Raw genomic sequence first — 17,807 nt, forward strand, 5'->3', positions numbered from 1 at the left:
ACAGGATCTAGTTAGGTTTCCCACACTTGTGTTTTTGAAAAGCAACGTGGTAAAACAAACAGTGATGTAGCTGACCATGTAGGACAACATGTCAGAAAGTTAGTAACGTTAAGTGAAAGTCCTGGCCGTCGAGAGTATCTGATTCGATCATACTGTCTGGACTATACAATATAAAACCCACAAATCTGATAAATCACAAATTCAAAGAGTAACAAGTAACCACGAATTATTTGTATTACACAGGGTATCATAAAGGGTGCTGCAATTAATTATGCATCAATCGTGATCAACCAGTATTCATTATAAATAGTTTGACTGGTGGTCACTACAAAGAATGATTATAACACCCAAGATAAAGACGCAAGAATGTTTTTATGTGTGCCACTAAAATGTGGGAACGTACTGTAAGGTTCAAACATTGTCCCACTGATCCCTTCTAGGGATGACAGAAAATGCTTTTGGGACAAACAGACTAGGGCACAGCAAATGAGTATTGAAATCAGCAGTAGGAAACCAAGTTAGCTATCAGCAGCCAGTGAGCACCAGAGTTCTGCAGTGTGTTTGGCTAAGGGAGCTAACAGCTAATGCAGCTAATAGATTACAGCAGAACTAAACTCAAAGCAAGACAGTACATTTCTATTCAGAAGAACATGAAACAGTGAACTGCAGTATTTAAGGCAAGTACAGATTGGAGGTAGAAGTACTTTGAGTTTGGCATTACAGACACTTCACATTAGCGTACCTAATTCTTTCAGTCAATTTGTCCTCAACACGTCATGTTTTTCTTATGCAACTAATAACTAACAACTATAGATGATAATAAAATAAAGAAACAACAGTTGATCAGTGATCAGTATCGGCTGTTGATTGGCCCTGAAAGTCCTGATTGGAACACCCTTAGTAAAAAAAATTCCAACATATGCTTGGTTCTGAATACTAATATGACAAATGTTATACATACAACTATGATATAATCATATATATATTATTTTTTCTTTGTGTTTCAGTCACAAAGTGATCCACTGACAGCACAACAATGAGTTCAGTAACAAATCAAGAACCAAAAGCCTCAGGTAAGTTTGGAAAATGTGAGAAACTTGTTTGTGTGTGTTTTGGTCATTATAGAAATATGGAGGGGCTGTTTATAGATTACCCTATTGTATTATTACATATTTAACATAAACCTTACCAACAAAGTTGTATATATTTAGACATTTCATAAATGTTAAAATACAGACATAAGTTGACATACAGGTTCCATTTTTATCCAGCTGAATAGAATGTGCGTATGAGTGTTTCTTTGATGTTCAAGTCTAATCAGGTTTTTATTTATATATAAAGTAGTTGTGAAGTTAAGTTAAATCACATTAGATAAGAGGAAGAGAGAAAAAAAGAAGAAAGAAAGAGAAAACTAGACTTGCATCAGAAACAAAAAAACACTTCAAAACAATTTGAACTTCACTTGACAAGTCTATCATTTATATATATGAAGAACAAAACGTGTTTCATTTCCTGCCTTCAAGAAATCCCCAGAGTATCCGAAACCATTTGCACTCAGCCTAGAGGCCGAGTGCTGGTGGGTGAGAGTGGTTTAGGAAAAGCATAACAGCTTTATATAGGCAATGTATTCCTACTGGACATATCCAGAAGTGTGCTTGTGTCCAAATCTGACAGTTTTTCCAGGAGTGATTTGTATACTGAAGCAAACAACTGTGTCTTACCAGACTTGGATTAAGTGTGAATCAAGGCTTGAGGAACACGGTTACAAGAATTCTGGCTGCATTCAGATGATATAAGAGTATAAATCGACCCCATGAGAGATGACACATACAGTTTTATGAATATTCAGTACATGCCCTCTAACTGAAGAAGGATTGCTGTGGAAAAGTGATGAAGAATGGGTTGTCTAAAATGAACTCACATTGGAAGTACAGTGAAAAAATAAGCCAACCTTTGAGTTTACTATATCAGTGTCAGTGAAACAGCTTTATTCACACTTTCTTTGTGTGTTCACACTTTCATTTTTAGTTTATTTTGTAGCTGCATTCTTTCATTTTCTAAGAAATGTAATTTGTGTTATTAATGTTTTTTTCCATTTTTTTGCTGATTTTTTTTTCTTTTGTATTTGTATCTTTGTGAGCATTATCACCTGCTTCAACCATGTGTTTCCATATGATTTTGAGCAACTTCTTTGATATATTTTAATTCTGCTTCTACAAAATCAAACAAGTTGTTGATATAACTAAGAAAATATTAACATTTGTAAACTGATGGTAAACAGACTAAAGGTCTCAAAAGGTATTAAATCCTTGTTAAACCTGATTAGCTACTGGCAAAAATATGATAAAGAGAGTGAATTACAGAATTACTTCAATGAAACGTTAGTATCACAGTGAAACTGTAGAAAAAATTGTGTTCCTTTTAAAATCGAACTTTGATTGTGCATTTAAAAACAACTTTTTCAGTGATATTAGTGATTTCATTTCATGATCTGCACAAATTACTGATTTGAGGCCATTCATCATATTTCAGATGTGCACAACTGATGGGAGGGAGCAGTGAGGAACAGGTGTAAAATTGTTTAAGCTAATATTCACATGTTCACATGTGTACATACATACAGTAGGTACATTTGTGGTCACCCAGTCCCCAGGTTCTGCAAAATCCATTTGAAATTGAAATTGATTCTTATTAAACACCCTACACCTTAATGTGATTTAAATATTGGTATGGTATCTAAGTTTCAGTTCCATACTACTTAAGATCTGATTTTACAACAATATGTAACTGCAAGACATACAACCCTGCACATTTTTGTGCTGTGATTAGCTATTTGGCCTTGTCTGTATTATGCAGCAGTAAAGGTTGAGCCTGGAGGGTGAGAGAAGCACCTCTTAGACATTATGAGATATGATGCATAAAAATGAATAACAGTTGGAGATTTTTGATTTCACCAGCTGTTGATGAACTTCAAGTTGTGCTTCAAGTCATCCTACAGTTGAAACCCTAGAGAGGAAAAAGGTTGTGAAAATTGTGGCAGCCATCTGGTGATTTTAACATCAAGGCTAAAAAACAAAACAAGATGTACTGTGATTCTGACATTGTGGCACTTCGACTTTCTTTCTTTCTTTCAACAGAACCAAACTTCCTGTAAGCATTCTGTAAGATATTTAAGTCAGCAATTTCATTTTTTTATAGTGCGCACGTGTTTGCTGTTGACATTGGTTACATTGCCTGTTCGGATTTTTTGTAAAGTTCTTTACAACAAATTGCAATGTGGTAAATAAAACTGCCTGATTTATTTTTTATCAGAACAAATTTTTTTTAGTGGTATTTGGTTAGTCATACATTTGTCCCACATTCACTGGAATTTCTATTACAATCAGTTATTGACAAAATAACACACTTCAACTGGTTTTGAGGAGTTTTGTAATGTATATGTTTGCCTACAGAGGAAAATAGAGACAGAATTTAATCACAATGCATCTTAAACACCATGGTTCAAAATATTATAGGTCTTGGCACATGGTACAAGCTGTAATGACTGATAAAGAGAAAGCCAACACTGACCTCTTGTGAAATCCTAACAACACTGCAACCAAAAGCTGAAGCACTGCTGTAAAGATACTGTTACGGTTTTAATACTAAAAAACTGTGTGTTTAAAGGCTGTTATCATATTTTTAATCATATCCAAGCCCATGGTTTTCCTAAGGAATGATTCATCTGTTTAAACAAATGTGTGAACACACACAAAGCATTTATAACTTCCGTTTTTTTTTCTGGTTCTCTTGTCTGATTACATGAACAATCTCACACAGCAAAGTTTTGCTGTTATTTGCTGGTTTTAACAGTGGCTATCAAGAAAAGGTCCAGAGTTCCTGGGGTTATGATCACTCAGTATGTCGAGCAACTCCCTGCAGGGAAGTCAACACCTGATTTCACGCGGAAGCCAATGTCTCTGACTGTTCAAGAAGGTAAATAACAAACTAAAAAGTGAAGCTGTCATTGCATCAATACTATCTACAACTATGTCATTGTTGTATCCCTCTCTTTACTGTGATTTTTCAGGCAAAAAAGCGTTTTTCAAAGCCATGGTTAGTGGAGAGCCAGCGCCAGTTGTAACATGGGAGCGTAACGAGGGCAAAGTTGATGACTCAGAAAAGTACAAAACCAGATACGATGAAAGAGCTCATGAGCACATTCTTGAGGTGAGAAAAAAATCATTTAAATATTATATAAAAATATTTCACAGTACTCATTTAGAAGAGGTCATTCTCACTACAACAATATTCCTTTCTCAGATACTCTGTGTAAAACCAGATCAAGCTGACTCCTACAAATGCTTTGCCACTAATGAGTATGGAAGGGCTGTCTGCAATGTAACTCTGAACATTAGTGGAGGTAAAAGACCATGCAATGTTCACTGTAAATTAATCAAATTTGAGCACAAAATCTTGTATCTTGTAGTTTTGACTGTTCATGTATTGTTTCTTGTTTTCATGCTTTTACCAGGCTTAAAGAAGAAAGGTATGAAATTTACTATGAAATAGATTAAGTCATTCTTTCTATCATCATTCTTTAATTTGTATCTCAGCAGTAATGTTGAACATGGCAATGAAATACTGACAGTTCCAAAGAAGTGTTAGTGTGTTAGTGATGTACAAGCGATTTGATCAATTTTTTTGCAAAGAACCAAAAGGAAATATGAATATTAAACATGAATATGAATCTTCCTGATTTATATCTCTTCTTTTAGCAAATGAGCCACCACTACCGGATTTCAGATCAATGCTTAAGAAAACGTGAGCTCCAGCCAGATGTTTTTTTTTTTTTGTTTTCTTTATATGTACTGTTTAATATGTACCTCCAAAAACACATTGTTGTAGTATTGTGGTATATTATTGTTCTTTTCTTTTCAGTGTTGTTGTCACCAGGAAAAAACAACTACCACCGAAAAAAGAAGGAGAAATTGATCCTAAACTCTGGGAACTGCTTCTTGGTGCACCAAAGAAGGACTATGAAAAAATCTGTTTCGAGTTTGGAGTAACTGATTTTCGCTGGATGCTAAAGAGGCTCAACCAGATGAAAAAGGAAAGGGAAGATGAGCAGGCAAAGGTACCGTGTCGTATGCAGTTTGTCCACATGAATTCTGGATTACGTATTTAGAACCTGCAAAAACTGGTGGGGTTTTAAACAAGGTTCAAAACTCACCTGCAATTTGAGCTCTGAAAACTTTATCATTTGATTTGCTTAAGTTATTATATATATATATATATTATAGATAAAAGTGGAGACCAGTTGCTTTCACTGCCCTGGTTACACCTGGACCAAGTTACACCTGGACCAAGTCAAGTTAAACCACATGGTTTTCTAGACCACGACTTAAAAGAACTGTTTAAGAGCATGTTTCATGCAAATGCATCAGCAAGTTTTTTTTTTGTTTTTTTGTTTTTTTTTTAATTTATTTAATTTTTCAAGTTTTGATTTTATCATTCCTACACATGAAGGCTAGTTTTGCCTGGAGCTAAACTAACATAGTGCTTCTTGTCAGGTAAACATCCATACTGTGACGACCAAGGTCCGATTAAGTTCAAAAAGTCTTTGCCTCAGAAGTTCAGAGAAAACTCTACAGATTTATACCCAGGACTTTTGTTTATTTTTTTTAGGTTGTAGAAAGACTGGAAAATGTGAAACAAATAGAAGTAAAACCCAATGGGAGAGCTGAATTTAGCCTGGACATGAAACTATGGGATCCAAACAGTACAATTAACTTATACAAGGTGAGCCAATATGTGTCTTGATGTATAACATTTAAAACTAATAATTGCTTAAAAAAAAAATAAAAAAATAATCAAACTTCTTCTTCTCTTTCACAAAAAAAGGATGGGACAATGGTTCCATATGATGAGGATGAAAATTCAAAGCACAGTCTTAGGAAAACAGGGACAAAGTATGTTTTCAGTATCAAAGATCCTCAGTCAGAAGATGCCGGATTTTACCAGGTTGACGTTGAAGAGACAAATGTCCTTACGACTGACTTTCAAGGTAAGATGCAACTATTTAAACTGTAATATGTATTATTGTGCTGCCAGCTGGCAAAACAATTCAAGACACATTTAGGAATGAGTACATCACTTAATCCACATCCACCCTTCCTCGTCTTTCAGTGCCTGCTGTGGACTTTATAGCCAAGATTAAGGATGTGAAGGCTGTTGAAAGTGAGGACGCCATCTTTCAGTGTGTCTTGTCAACACCCCTCAATAGAATTACCTGGGCAAAACAGGACTCATCACTTGAACATGGGGACAAGTATGAGATTACTGTCTCAGAGGACCGACTAATTCACACACTGAGAGTTAAAGGCTGTGAAATGGCAGATAATGGAGCATATTATGCCATTGCGGGGATAACTTCTAGTAGGGCCTCTCTCACAGTGAAAGGTGAGACAATTTTTTCATATGGATATATACATTAATGGATACAATATTGATTGAATTATAATAGTGTGATACCTGGAAGAACACTCCTTGAATATTTGCTCATTTAAGAATGCTCCAACAAAATAAATGATTTACTCTTCCTACTCAAATGTGTTCACGGTAACTCAGCTGATCCAAGTGGTCGCAAAGGCCGTAAGGTCACCCAGACTGGCAACCAAGATGATCTGACAAAACTAGCGTTGGAACAGATGGCCAAGATACAAAAAGAGAAAGATGACTTGGACGCAGCCAGACGAGCACAGGCTGAAAAGGATGTTGAAGATGCAGCAGCTAAAGCTGCACTGGAGGATGGAGGGGATGGAGGGGATGGAGGAGATGGAAAAGATGGTGATGGGGCTGGGGATGAGATTGGTGATAGAATTGATGATAGGGCTGGTGGCAAGACTGATGGAGACAAGAGTGGCGGAGATGGCAAGAATAAGAATCTCTTGGTAGATGAAGATGATGAAAATAAAAAAGATGCTGCAGATGATAAGAAAAAGAAGCGATTACGAGCTGGGCCCTTGGTTCCTGATACTGTTACAGGTAAAATCCTTGCACTGTGTGAAGAGTGAGTAATGTGTCATGGTGTTGCACTGACATCAAATTAATGGCATAGTTTTAGTTCCAGTTCTGCTAATGTGTCTCTGCTACTGCACTCAGTGCTTTATTGTCAGGTTTTTCTGTTCGGCTCTGTATTTGTCTTATATTTCTGAAGTACTAATAGGTATTGCACTCCTTGATTAAAGTACAGTTATACACATCTCCAGTCCAGAGTAAAAGTAGGTAAAAAGAAAAATTATTAACAATTTTAGTTCCAATATAATTTGGGCCTATAAATTACCTGTGTTATCCATGGAGCGGGCACAGGTCAGATCTGTAGGTGAAAAAACTCGGTCACAAAAAGTCAGATTAAAAATTCTAGGACCTCCCTTCAAAATTACCAACTCTAGTGAAAGTTTGTTTAAAAAAAAAAAAAGGTACATTTGTTTAAAATACACTTGACCATTTTGGGCCAAACATTGAAAATCAGAAGTATTCCTGCTATTTCTCAGTAGCACATAACAGGCTATAACAAGCAGTAAAGTGACCAAAGAAAAGAAATAAAATAAATATGCACAATAGTATTATGGCCTGTATAAATGGTTGTTTATAGTTAGGGCAAGAATTGTTCAAGTTAATAATTCTGAATGAGTTTAATGAAATACTTGTCTGCAATCCTGCATGCTGACCACTAGAGAGAGGCATACTGTAAAGAAGAAAAACTGGTAAGAGAGGACAGAACAAGGATTTTCATTGCTATCTTTGCTTTACTTCTGCTGAGAAATAGAAACTGCATGTTCATGTGTTTTCTGCATTGTCCCAACCTCTGTTTGCTCTGTTGGATCAACTATTTATTTGTACAAAGGTGAACACTAGAATGATACACAGATTCTGGTTGGAGGCACACATCATATGCATGCCAATAGTATTATTGCTATTTTCAGTGAAGTATATCAAGTCTAACTAACAATTCCTATTCATTCTATCTGCTATTTCTTCACTTGAGCAAGTAATGTATGTGCTGCTTTAATGTTAGCTGGTTGTTCTACAACATTTTCACTACATACTACACCAACACCATGCCATACAGGGCTAAATACAATGCACACTGTCATATTGATTATTTGTAATTATTTTTTACGTTGTTCTTACTGTTTCAGATCGGGTTCAGTTCGTCAGTGGGCTGTCCGACACTGCTGCTAATGTTGGTGAACGGGCAGAGCTGTCCTGCAAACTAAGCAGTGAGACCTCTGAGGGACAATGGTATAAAAATGGGAAGCTGGTAAGTAAACTATTCCTGGAGAATTACGAGTATTTAAGTAATATAGAAAACTACATATAGCTGTTCAACCGCTTGTTAGTCCATAAAGGTTCATTTCTGTAAAAATAACATTTTGCACATTCCATACATTCATTTATCAAAATGTTTATCTATGAATATTTAATCTTTTTCTCTAACAAGCTAACTAATGAGGATGGAGTAACAATTATCAAAGATGGAGCCTGTCACAGGTTGATAATAGATTGCTGCAATAAAGATGATGCAGCTGCATATCGCTTCGAAGCTGAGGGCCGTAAATCAGAAGCAACACTTAATATACAAGGTCAGAATTATAAGTAATAATATGGTTTGGTATCAATAGATACATTTCCCCATGGTTTAAAAGGTTTTTGACAAAAACTGTTCTGTTTTGTTTTTTTCTAACATTGTAGATCCACCAAAAATTGACACTGATGCTCTAGGAAAATTCACAAAGCCAGTGATTATAAAAGCAGGTGAAAATGCTCAATGGAGGCTGCCATTCTCGGGTGGGGCACCAATGAATATACAGTGGTACAAGGATGATGATGAGCTTTTGCCAGCCCTCAATGTGAAGATAGAAACATCAGCAAGTGAGAGCAGGCTACGCCTTATTAAATGCCAAAGGAAAGATAGTGGAGAAGTCAAAATCAAAATAAAAAATGAATTTGGCACAACAGAAGCAGTTTCCAAACTTATTGTACTCGGTAAGTAGAGAACCCGTAGACTAAAGTTTGTCATGTATTACATGTTCTGTTGTATGTAATGTGATAAATGCTTTTTGCTGTTAGTAAGATTTAGTTTCCTTTCATCAACAGATAAACCCACGCCACCACAAGGACCTGTGGAGATTAAGGAAAGTGCTGTAACATCTGTTGAGTTCAAATGGAAACCACCGAAAGATAGTGGTGGATGCCCTGTCATGAATTATATCATAGAACGCCAACAAGTAGGGCGCAATAAATGGACAAATCTCGGTGAGATCCCTGGCAGCAACCCAAGTTACAAAGATTCAGATGTGGACCCTGGAAGGAGATACTGCTACCGGATCAGAGCCAAGAACGCAGAAGGAATCAGTGATTACCTGCAGACAGATGACATACCAGCTGGTATATTACGTAAGTCTTTAGTTGGAGCCTAATTTGGTGTAACGTCTACTTTTTGCTGCAGTTTGGTCAGAAAACATCTTAACCTCTTGGGGAAACAGATAAAATAACCAGTGAAACAATGAAAAGATTGCATTTTCACAGTAGATGCAGACTGACTGTATATTACTGTATTTAACTTGACTTTGTATTAAGATGAACCACAGAGCAACATAAGATTTGCATAACAACACTGAATAGACAGAATGCAATGTTACAGGTTATCCTGGACCCCCAACAGCACCTAGAGTGGTCAGTGTCTTTAAAGACTGCATCAATCTGACATGGTCTCCTCCATGCGACACTGGAGGAACCAGAATAGTGGGATACAATTTGGAAAAGAACAAGAAAGGCACCAATTACTGGAGCCTTGTAAACCAAGGAGGGCCTATTACAGGTATCCATCTCATGACAGTCTGCATGATACACTTTTTGCTGTGTTATACATCCTACATCAATTAATACTTGTGGTGCTTTACTTCCTTTTTCCACAGATACAAAGTATGCAATGAAAGATGTTTTTGAAGGGGCAGAATATGAATTTAGAGTGTCTGCCATCAACCTATCTGGTGCTGGAGATCCTAGTATTCCAAGTGACACAGTAATCGCAAGAGATCCAATGAGTAAGCCACTCACACTCTTATATTCTACTACAGTTGTCTGAAAATTAAGTTATTCTTTACGGTACACCTGCAACTTAATGCTGTTGGTAGTTCTCTGTGCAACATAAAACAACAGTAATGCTAAACAAATAACCTCACATTACTGTAATTTCAGAACCTCCAGGCAAAGTGACGGACCTAAAGTTAACATCCTCCAATTACACCACATTTTCACTGGCCTGGAATAAACCTAAAGAAATAGAAGGGGTAGAAGATGAAGCCCAAGGGTACTATGTGGAGATCAGACTAACACAAAGCCTTGAATGGACCCGCTGTAATGCCATCCCAATTACTCTAACTTCCTACACTGTGCTTGGCTTGAAGGCAATGGCCACCTACTGGGTGAGAGTAATTGCCACCAATTATGGCGGTGACGGAGAACCTCAGGGCTTTGACAATTACATCATTGCTATGCCCCCTCCTGGTGAGAAAATTACAAATTTAAATCAAGAATGTGACAACTTGGTGAAGTTTAATTAAATTATACCTTGCTCTATTTTTCTAATTTTGATTATATTCAGTATAAATATGTAGCTTTTCATCCACAATACCTAATACTGTACAATGACCTCTTTGCTTTAAAATATCATTATAAAATAGCAAAGAAACAAAGCCTGCATACCCGCTACAATATTTGTTTAATATCCATAGATATTGGTGTTAAATTGTAGAATTATTGTGGTAAGGCAGTTAAAACAAGATTTTGGATAGCTAAGCATGAACAATATACTTCTGTTCAGATGCAGTTTTGAGTTTTGAGCAGTTTTCAACCAGACATAGTATTTAATAACATCACATCACAACAGCACTGTGGCAATAGCACAGGCAAAGTGACTTGTTTTGCTGTATTTGACCAAAGGAGTTCCATGCACATGCATATATGTATTGAAAGTGCTGGTCTCTGTTTATTTAGTCATGCCATCTGTGTTTCAGTCGTTTGTGACACTGTGGGATAGAAATCAAAATGTGCAATGTGGTGCTGTTTTGAACAGCTGGAGTACTCAGAGATCAATGAATTACAACATATAAAGGACAGGAAATGGACTTGGATTTCAGGCTTTCTTAAACATCCATTTATTTATTTTTCACAGCCTGCCACAATATCAGCACAGCCCGTCTCTCTCTATCTTTCTCTCTTATGAGTTTAGCTGGGTGGCTTGCTGCTTACGTGGCAATACAATTTTTGTATTTTTTGTATTGTATTTGTATGTTCTTTTTTTATTCATTTTCTTAAACTTGTAAAAGGGCGGCACGGTGGTGGTTAGCACTGTCACCTCATAGCTAGAGGGTTCCAGGTTCGTATCCCGGTCTGGGCCCTTCTGTGTGGAGTTTGCATGTTCTCCCTGTGCCTGCGTGGGTTTTCCCCGGGTACTCCGGCTTCCTCCCACAATACCAAAAACATGCACATTAGGTTAATTGGCTACTCTATATTGCCCCTAGGTGTGAGCGTGTGTGTGGTTGTCTGTCTTTGTGTGTCAGCACTGCGACTGATTGGCGACCAGTCCAGAGTGAACCCTGCCTCTCGCCCGTAGTCAGCTGGGATAGGCTCCAGCCCCCTTTTCTATTAATCATATAAAAATGGAACTAATAGTGAATGTTACAAAATTTTCACACAATTTTACTGTTCAATTGTACAACTGTACTGTTGTACTGTTGAAGTCAAGCTCATATTCATACTATAAACATATGCTGTACTACATTTTAAAAATTTATCCATTACTTTTAGTTAACCATTTCATCTTAATAACTTAATTGCTTAATAACTAGTTTCAACAAAATCTTAACTGCAATAACACCTAAATTATACTTCTTTAGGTATACTTCTTTAAATCAAATCATAAATTCTATTCTTTTCCAATTAGTTGGGCTACTCCACAATCTTTCCAAGTAGCCCCTTGGCAAATGCAGTAAGTACCGCTGGCTGAGGATCACCACACTGTCATTAACAACAAGCTGATAGTCCAAGTTGAATTTAAGTTACACTGTCATCTGTCAGAAACACTGCATTTATACAGATACTGAAGTAATAAATTCTTAAAAAATGTCTTCATCCAATTCCTGTATATTTCCTCAAGGCAATCCTGTCTATGTACACAGGAATAGAAAACATAACAAGAATTCAAACAAAGGCTTTGATTTTTTTTATTAATCTATACATTAGAGTAAGTGTACTGAAAAATGACAAACTACTTGAAATTGTATAAATACAAGAATCTAAACAGATTATTCTAAATTTCACCCTCACAGTAAGGCCAAAGTTCAAAGATCGCAACATGAAGACCTTTGTGGTGGTAAGATCTGGAAACACAGTCCGTCTGAACATCAACTTTGAGGTATTCAGTGGTGCAAAATGTTTTCTTACTAAATCATTCATAGGGGAATGTATTTTTATTGTGTATCCTGATGTTTTTCTTACTGTGTACAGGCCTCTCCACTGCCAGAGATCTCTTGGCTAAAAGATGGTATTCCTGTGTCCAAGCATGTAACAGTTACCAACTCTGATAAAGGCTCCCAGCTGTTGATTCCCACATCTGAATGGACTGACACTGGCATCTACACCATTACTGTCAAGAACATTGTCGGCCAGGAGAGCGTTAATGTTGAAGTCAGAGTTACAGGTGAAACTCTTTATAGCCTCATATATAAATACAAATTCCAAACACAGATTACAGTGACTCTTTGCTGGTCCCATTAGATGTTCCTAACTATTCAGCCCAGTAAACACAGAGACCAAATAAATTCCAGTTGGATTTATTGAATCCAAGTGTTAAACTGTTTCATACGTAAAAAGATACAGCCAAAAGAAACTCAGCTGGATACATTTACTGCACCAATCAGCCACAACATTAAAACCACTGACAGGTGAAGTGAATAACATTCATCATCTGTTTATAATGCAAAGTTCTGCAAGGAAACCTTTGGTTCTGGCAATCATGTGGATGTTCTTTGACAAACACCACCCAAGATTCAAGACTGAACATCAGAAATCTAATCCTGTAACATCTGTATTTCTGTGCATAAAATTCTGGTTGCAGATGATCCCAAACCTCCAGGTCCAGTGGTACTGGACCAGAACATCCCAGGGACAGTAACTCTTTCCTGGACTTCCTCTCCAGATGCGAAGAGGGATGACAGGCTACACTACATGGTATCCAAGCGGGACTCCTTCAAACGCACTTGGAGGACAGTGGCAGACAATCTCTTCAACAACAAGTTCACAGTTGTCAATATTTTGCCTGGACGGGAGTATTACTTCAGAGTATTTGCTAAAAATGACATGGGTCTTTCGCCACCCTCCAAATCCCCCGTGTTTGAAATCAAAAAGGAAAAAGGTTTGTGCCTCTAGTTCAGTCATATCAGAATCACTTTTCACTTAAAATAAATCATGGTTACTATATGCTAGCATTGATGACTTCGGAGAAGTACAGCTTTATTTTCCTGAAACTGATGCCTCAGTATGTCACATCTCTTCTTGAATTTTTATTTATTTTTTTTATTTACTTTATTAATCCCACGCTGGGAAATTATTTCTCTGCATTTAACCCATCACTGATTGAAACACATATGCAACATCCAGTGAAACACACAGAAGCAGTGGGCTGCTATTGTCAGGTGCCCGAGGAGCAAATTGGGGGTTAAGTGCCTTGTTCAAGCCGGCTGGGGTGGGGGGCATTATTAATCACTCCACCACACCCAAATTTTTCCTGTAAATCCTGGGTGAATCGAACCCGGCGACCCTCCGGTCACAAGCCGCTTCTCCAACCTCCAGGCCACAACTGCCCCTTTAAAACCACTGGTCATTTTTACCTTTAGTTATGCCTCAGGTAAACAATGAACTTGGAAAGATGGCCTTATACTACTTTACAACTTCGCAAAATGGATTTAATTATGGAGGATTTTAAAACTTGAATATCTCGAGCACCGGCTAACTTTATTATAATTTTGTAAATCACCTTCAACTGTGCATTTTTTGTGTGTGTGTGTTTCAGGGAAGTTCAAAGTAAACATGCCAGAGACAAAATCCTTGGACTTCCAATCACCTCCATCATTTATCGTTCCCCTGAAAAGGCGTACAGCTCCACAGGGTTACGAGTGCTGCATCAGCTGTGCAGTCAAGGGTGATCCAGCTCCACATGTGACATGGTACCAGAACGACATCAGCCTGAACACAAACACCAACTATCACATCACCAACGTATGTGGAGTCTGCTCCATGCTCATACTAAGGGTGGGAGCCAAAGACAGCGGGGAATACAAAGTCGTCATTGAGAACAAACTGGGGACAGCTGAGTCCTCAATGATGCTGAATGTCAGAGGTAGTCACTTTTATTGGGTTTAAGAATTGTCCATTTTTACATAAACAGACTGACCAATTAAATACTCACGTGTACAGAATGTAGATGAAACAACCTAAGAGTATTAATATGTTTGTTTACAGGGTGAGGAAGAGCTGCAGCTGCTGGACAGAAGCTCTGCCAACAGATTGCTTACTGTGTTTAATCACTTACACTTTTATTCAAATTTCATTACAAGTCATATTACTTTTAAGTTACTCCATTTCCCACTAGTGTGATGCACCACTATTACAACACTTAACAACTTTAGAAAGCTCCCAAAACATGAATTGTGTTTTAGGAAACTATTAAACACCATACTATTACTTATTAAACTTAAATTAAAAAAAATTATTTCATCACCCTGCTTTGAATTACTCAAGATGTAGCCAAATACACTGCAAAATGACAGTTGCATACTGTCACTTTCTGGGTGCCACTGTGTTCAGGGCAAATGATATGAAACAGTCCAATTTAAAACACTTATCATTATTTATTTCCATAGGCCTTAAACGGTGTCACTACACACTTTAAGAGCTATTGACTACTAGCACTATTAGGCCGTGCTTTCATCAGCAGATTCTTGTTTTGTTTGCATCTTATGCGTGAATACACAAAGTTAATACACAAGCATTTTTAGCTGTTTAATATCATTGCTCTTGGTTAAGTACAGGAGATTGTAAATTCCTGTAAAGACTTTTATGATTAGACAGAGAATGTAGTGTTTTATCATGACTGTACGTTTGTGTGTCAATGTCATGCCTTTGTCTCTATTTTACTATTCTATTTTACCTTAAAAACTTTTACTTAATGAAGAGTGACATTTTAGCACCGAGCCTAGTACAGCTCCTTTACTTAGCCTATCAGTTATTATTATAACATATATTTCTCTTGGGGCACTGGTTAAATGGCAATCAGACTTTAAATAAAAGGGAATGTTTTGTTTTGTGCTTCGTTCAGTATGAGACAAAATAGTTCCTGCTGGTAAACTAACTTGATCAGTTTGATCTGCTATGGACAGTACTGTATGCTAAATCAAAACCTATCAACTTCTTTCATATTGTCCAGCGGCCCACACTGTTCTTTGGCAGCCTAGTTTGGCAAGTGGTGCACTTGTTTCTGTCAGATAACCACCCACCCACCCCCCTTGTAACAGATAGAAATAAAAAGAAATGGGAAATAAATGCAGCACTGGGAGGACAAAAGACCCCAGAAATAAATTAATGTTGAATTATAAAAGTCCCCTGAAATAAAACTGTAATTTGAAAAATGCCTTTTATAAAATATTTATTTATTTACTGAAGTATATTGACTCGTTTAATATTTAAATTTATTGACTCATTATTTATTTCAGGATTCATTTCCTTGCATATTAATTGTTTTCGGACTTTATTTAAATTTAATATTCAAACAAACAGCATTCAATGGACCACATAGGGACCAGGTTCAATAATATAAGGCTGCTTATGCATTCATAAGCCCCACTTCAGCAGTTGCTTGGAATATTATGGGAGTTCAATGACTGATTAGGTCAAAGGGACGGCAGGGTCTAGCAGAATAGACAACGTGGTAGCAAAACTAGTCGAGAAGCCACTCTGAGTTGTTTCCATCTCACTGAAGGCACATACCTTTCACTCTGTCCAGTCCGTCTCCTTCTGCCATGGCCAGGCGCAAGTCAAAGAATCCGCAACCAGACACTTCCATTTTGTTGGACGCCTCAGTTTAGAAAAACGATTTCCAGCGCTTCTCCAGCTTTATTGCTCATCGCTATCGCTATGTAACATGGTGGTTTTGTGTACAGCAGCAGCACGACCTCGACCAACTGTCGGAGTACATTACAACCATGCAAAAGAGAATCACAGCTCTTCAACAGGTGATGGAGATGGCGGATGCACAGGTAACGTTAACAAAGTTAGCTAACCCGTGTTTTCTGTTCGGCTGGTCAGTTCACTGTAAAAGACATACGTTTTCTCATTTGGTTTTGTGTTATTATCTAACAAGGTGAAATTAAATCGACAACTTTTTGAATAAACTTTCGGCGGCCTGTTGGGATTGTCAGGTGCACATTTAAAAACTTGCTGCGTTAAGTTTGTTAAGAGGACGTGAGTTACCGGAAATTGATGAATTATCTTCAAAATAAATTAATCACGTGTTCAATACCTGAACGAACAAGTGCTTTTGAACGTAAAAACAAAAAAGGAGAAGCGTTCATGACAAAGCTCTTTCAGTTACTTGTAGTTTGTTTAACGGGTATGATAATATGGTCACTGATGACGGTCAGTGAGGATTATTTTGAAAAGCCAAGACTGTATGACCTTTCAAAGGGGCTGACTTTACAGTTAGAGTAACACCTGTTGTTATTTTTCTATGTTTGGTTAAACCAGAAGATTAAATGCCTGACAAACCAATATATCTCATCACAGTAATGCAATACCCAAATATTGCTTTAGAATTGTCCTGTGTAGTGATTTGTAACAGTGTCCACAATGGCTTATTACACCCAGAGATATTAACAGGTTAGCTTCCACAGTGTAAACATTTAACAGACAAATGTATATTGTCTCGTGGTAGGCCACAGTGCATGCTGTCACACACACACAACCCTAATAGAACAATATCACAGTTCATTCTGTAACTGCACGGGTAAATAATTTCTCTCATTCTCTAGACTTGTACGGGTTTGGGTTTGGAGGAGAGGATCTTTGCCTTTGAGGAGGCTCAGAAACTCAGGAGAGGGCTGAGGTTGCTCTAGCCATATCAGAGAAGTTGAAGGACACAACTCACAGATTTTAGCCCTGCATGATGAGAAGGACACACGATTGGATGAGATAAATCAGGTCACTTGTGTGTGTGCGTGCGTGTGTTTGTTACAGGAAGCTTGTAGAGGCTAAGCAGGCCATGTGTGCCCAGGCATTAGAAGAGATGCTCAGTTCAGTGCAGATGATTCTAGATGAGCAATTTTTCCCTTCACAGATCCTCCACAGCAGCATCATGGCTCAGCAGCAGACTTTTACTCATACCCAGGTATAACCCTGCTACTTTTAACAAGACTATTTTTAAAATGCCTGTTAAATTGAAAGTATTCTGTGACAGTGTACATTGTTTTTCAAAATCTATCTGTCAATCTCAGCTGCCAGATGCTCCTTCTTGGACAATGAAATATAAGTCCGATGAGGACACAGCACAGAATACCACTGAGGTGCTGGAGATGTGAGCAGATGCAGAGGAAAAGATTGAGAAGCAGATGCTGAAGATGAAGGAGAGGAGAAGGAAGGAAGTAGGATACGGGGATACGGGTTTTTTAGAGACGAACAAGACGAAGAGAAAGAGCAAACTATTGCTG

General features: G+C 37.5%; 1 protein-coding gene across 1 annotated transcript; it reads left to right on the plus strand.

The window, feature by feature from the left end:
• Window positions 1-1,036: 1,036 nt before the first annotated feature.
• LOC124057120 (immunoglobulin-like and fibronectin type III domain-containing protein 1) lies at window positions 1,037-14,573 on the plus strand. The gene is made up of 22 exons (XM_046385256.1): window positions 1,037-1,073; window positions 3,820-3,975; window positions 4,070-4,209; window positions 4,303-4,528; window positions 4,758-4,803; window positions 4,921-5,116; window positions 5,668-5,781; window positions 5,884-6,046; window positions 6,169-6,441; window positions 6,610-7,026; window positions 8,184-8,305; window positions 8,486-8,627; window positions 8,737-9,030; window positions 9,142-9,441; window positions 9,689-9,865; window positions 9,963-10,091; window positions 10,246-10,554; window positions 12,378-12,463; window positions 12,556-12,748; window positions 13,166-13,462; window positions 14,120-14,446; window positions 14,569-14,573. Exons 1-22 carry the CDS (start codon window positions 1,037-1,039, stop codon window positions 14,571-14,573), a joined length of 4,149 nt encoding a protein of 1,382 aa, XP_046241212.1.
• Window positions 14,574-17,807: the final 3,234 nt, after the last annotated feature.

Source organism: Scatophagus argus, chromosome 3 (assembly GCF_020382885.2).
Source record: "Scatophagus argus isolate fScaArg1 chromosome 3, fScaArg1.pri, whole genome shotgun sequence".
In the NCBI taxonomy this organism is placed as follows: Eukaryota; Metazoa; Chordata; class Actinopteri; family Scatophagidae; genus Scatophagus; species Scatophagus argus.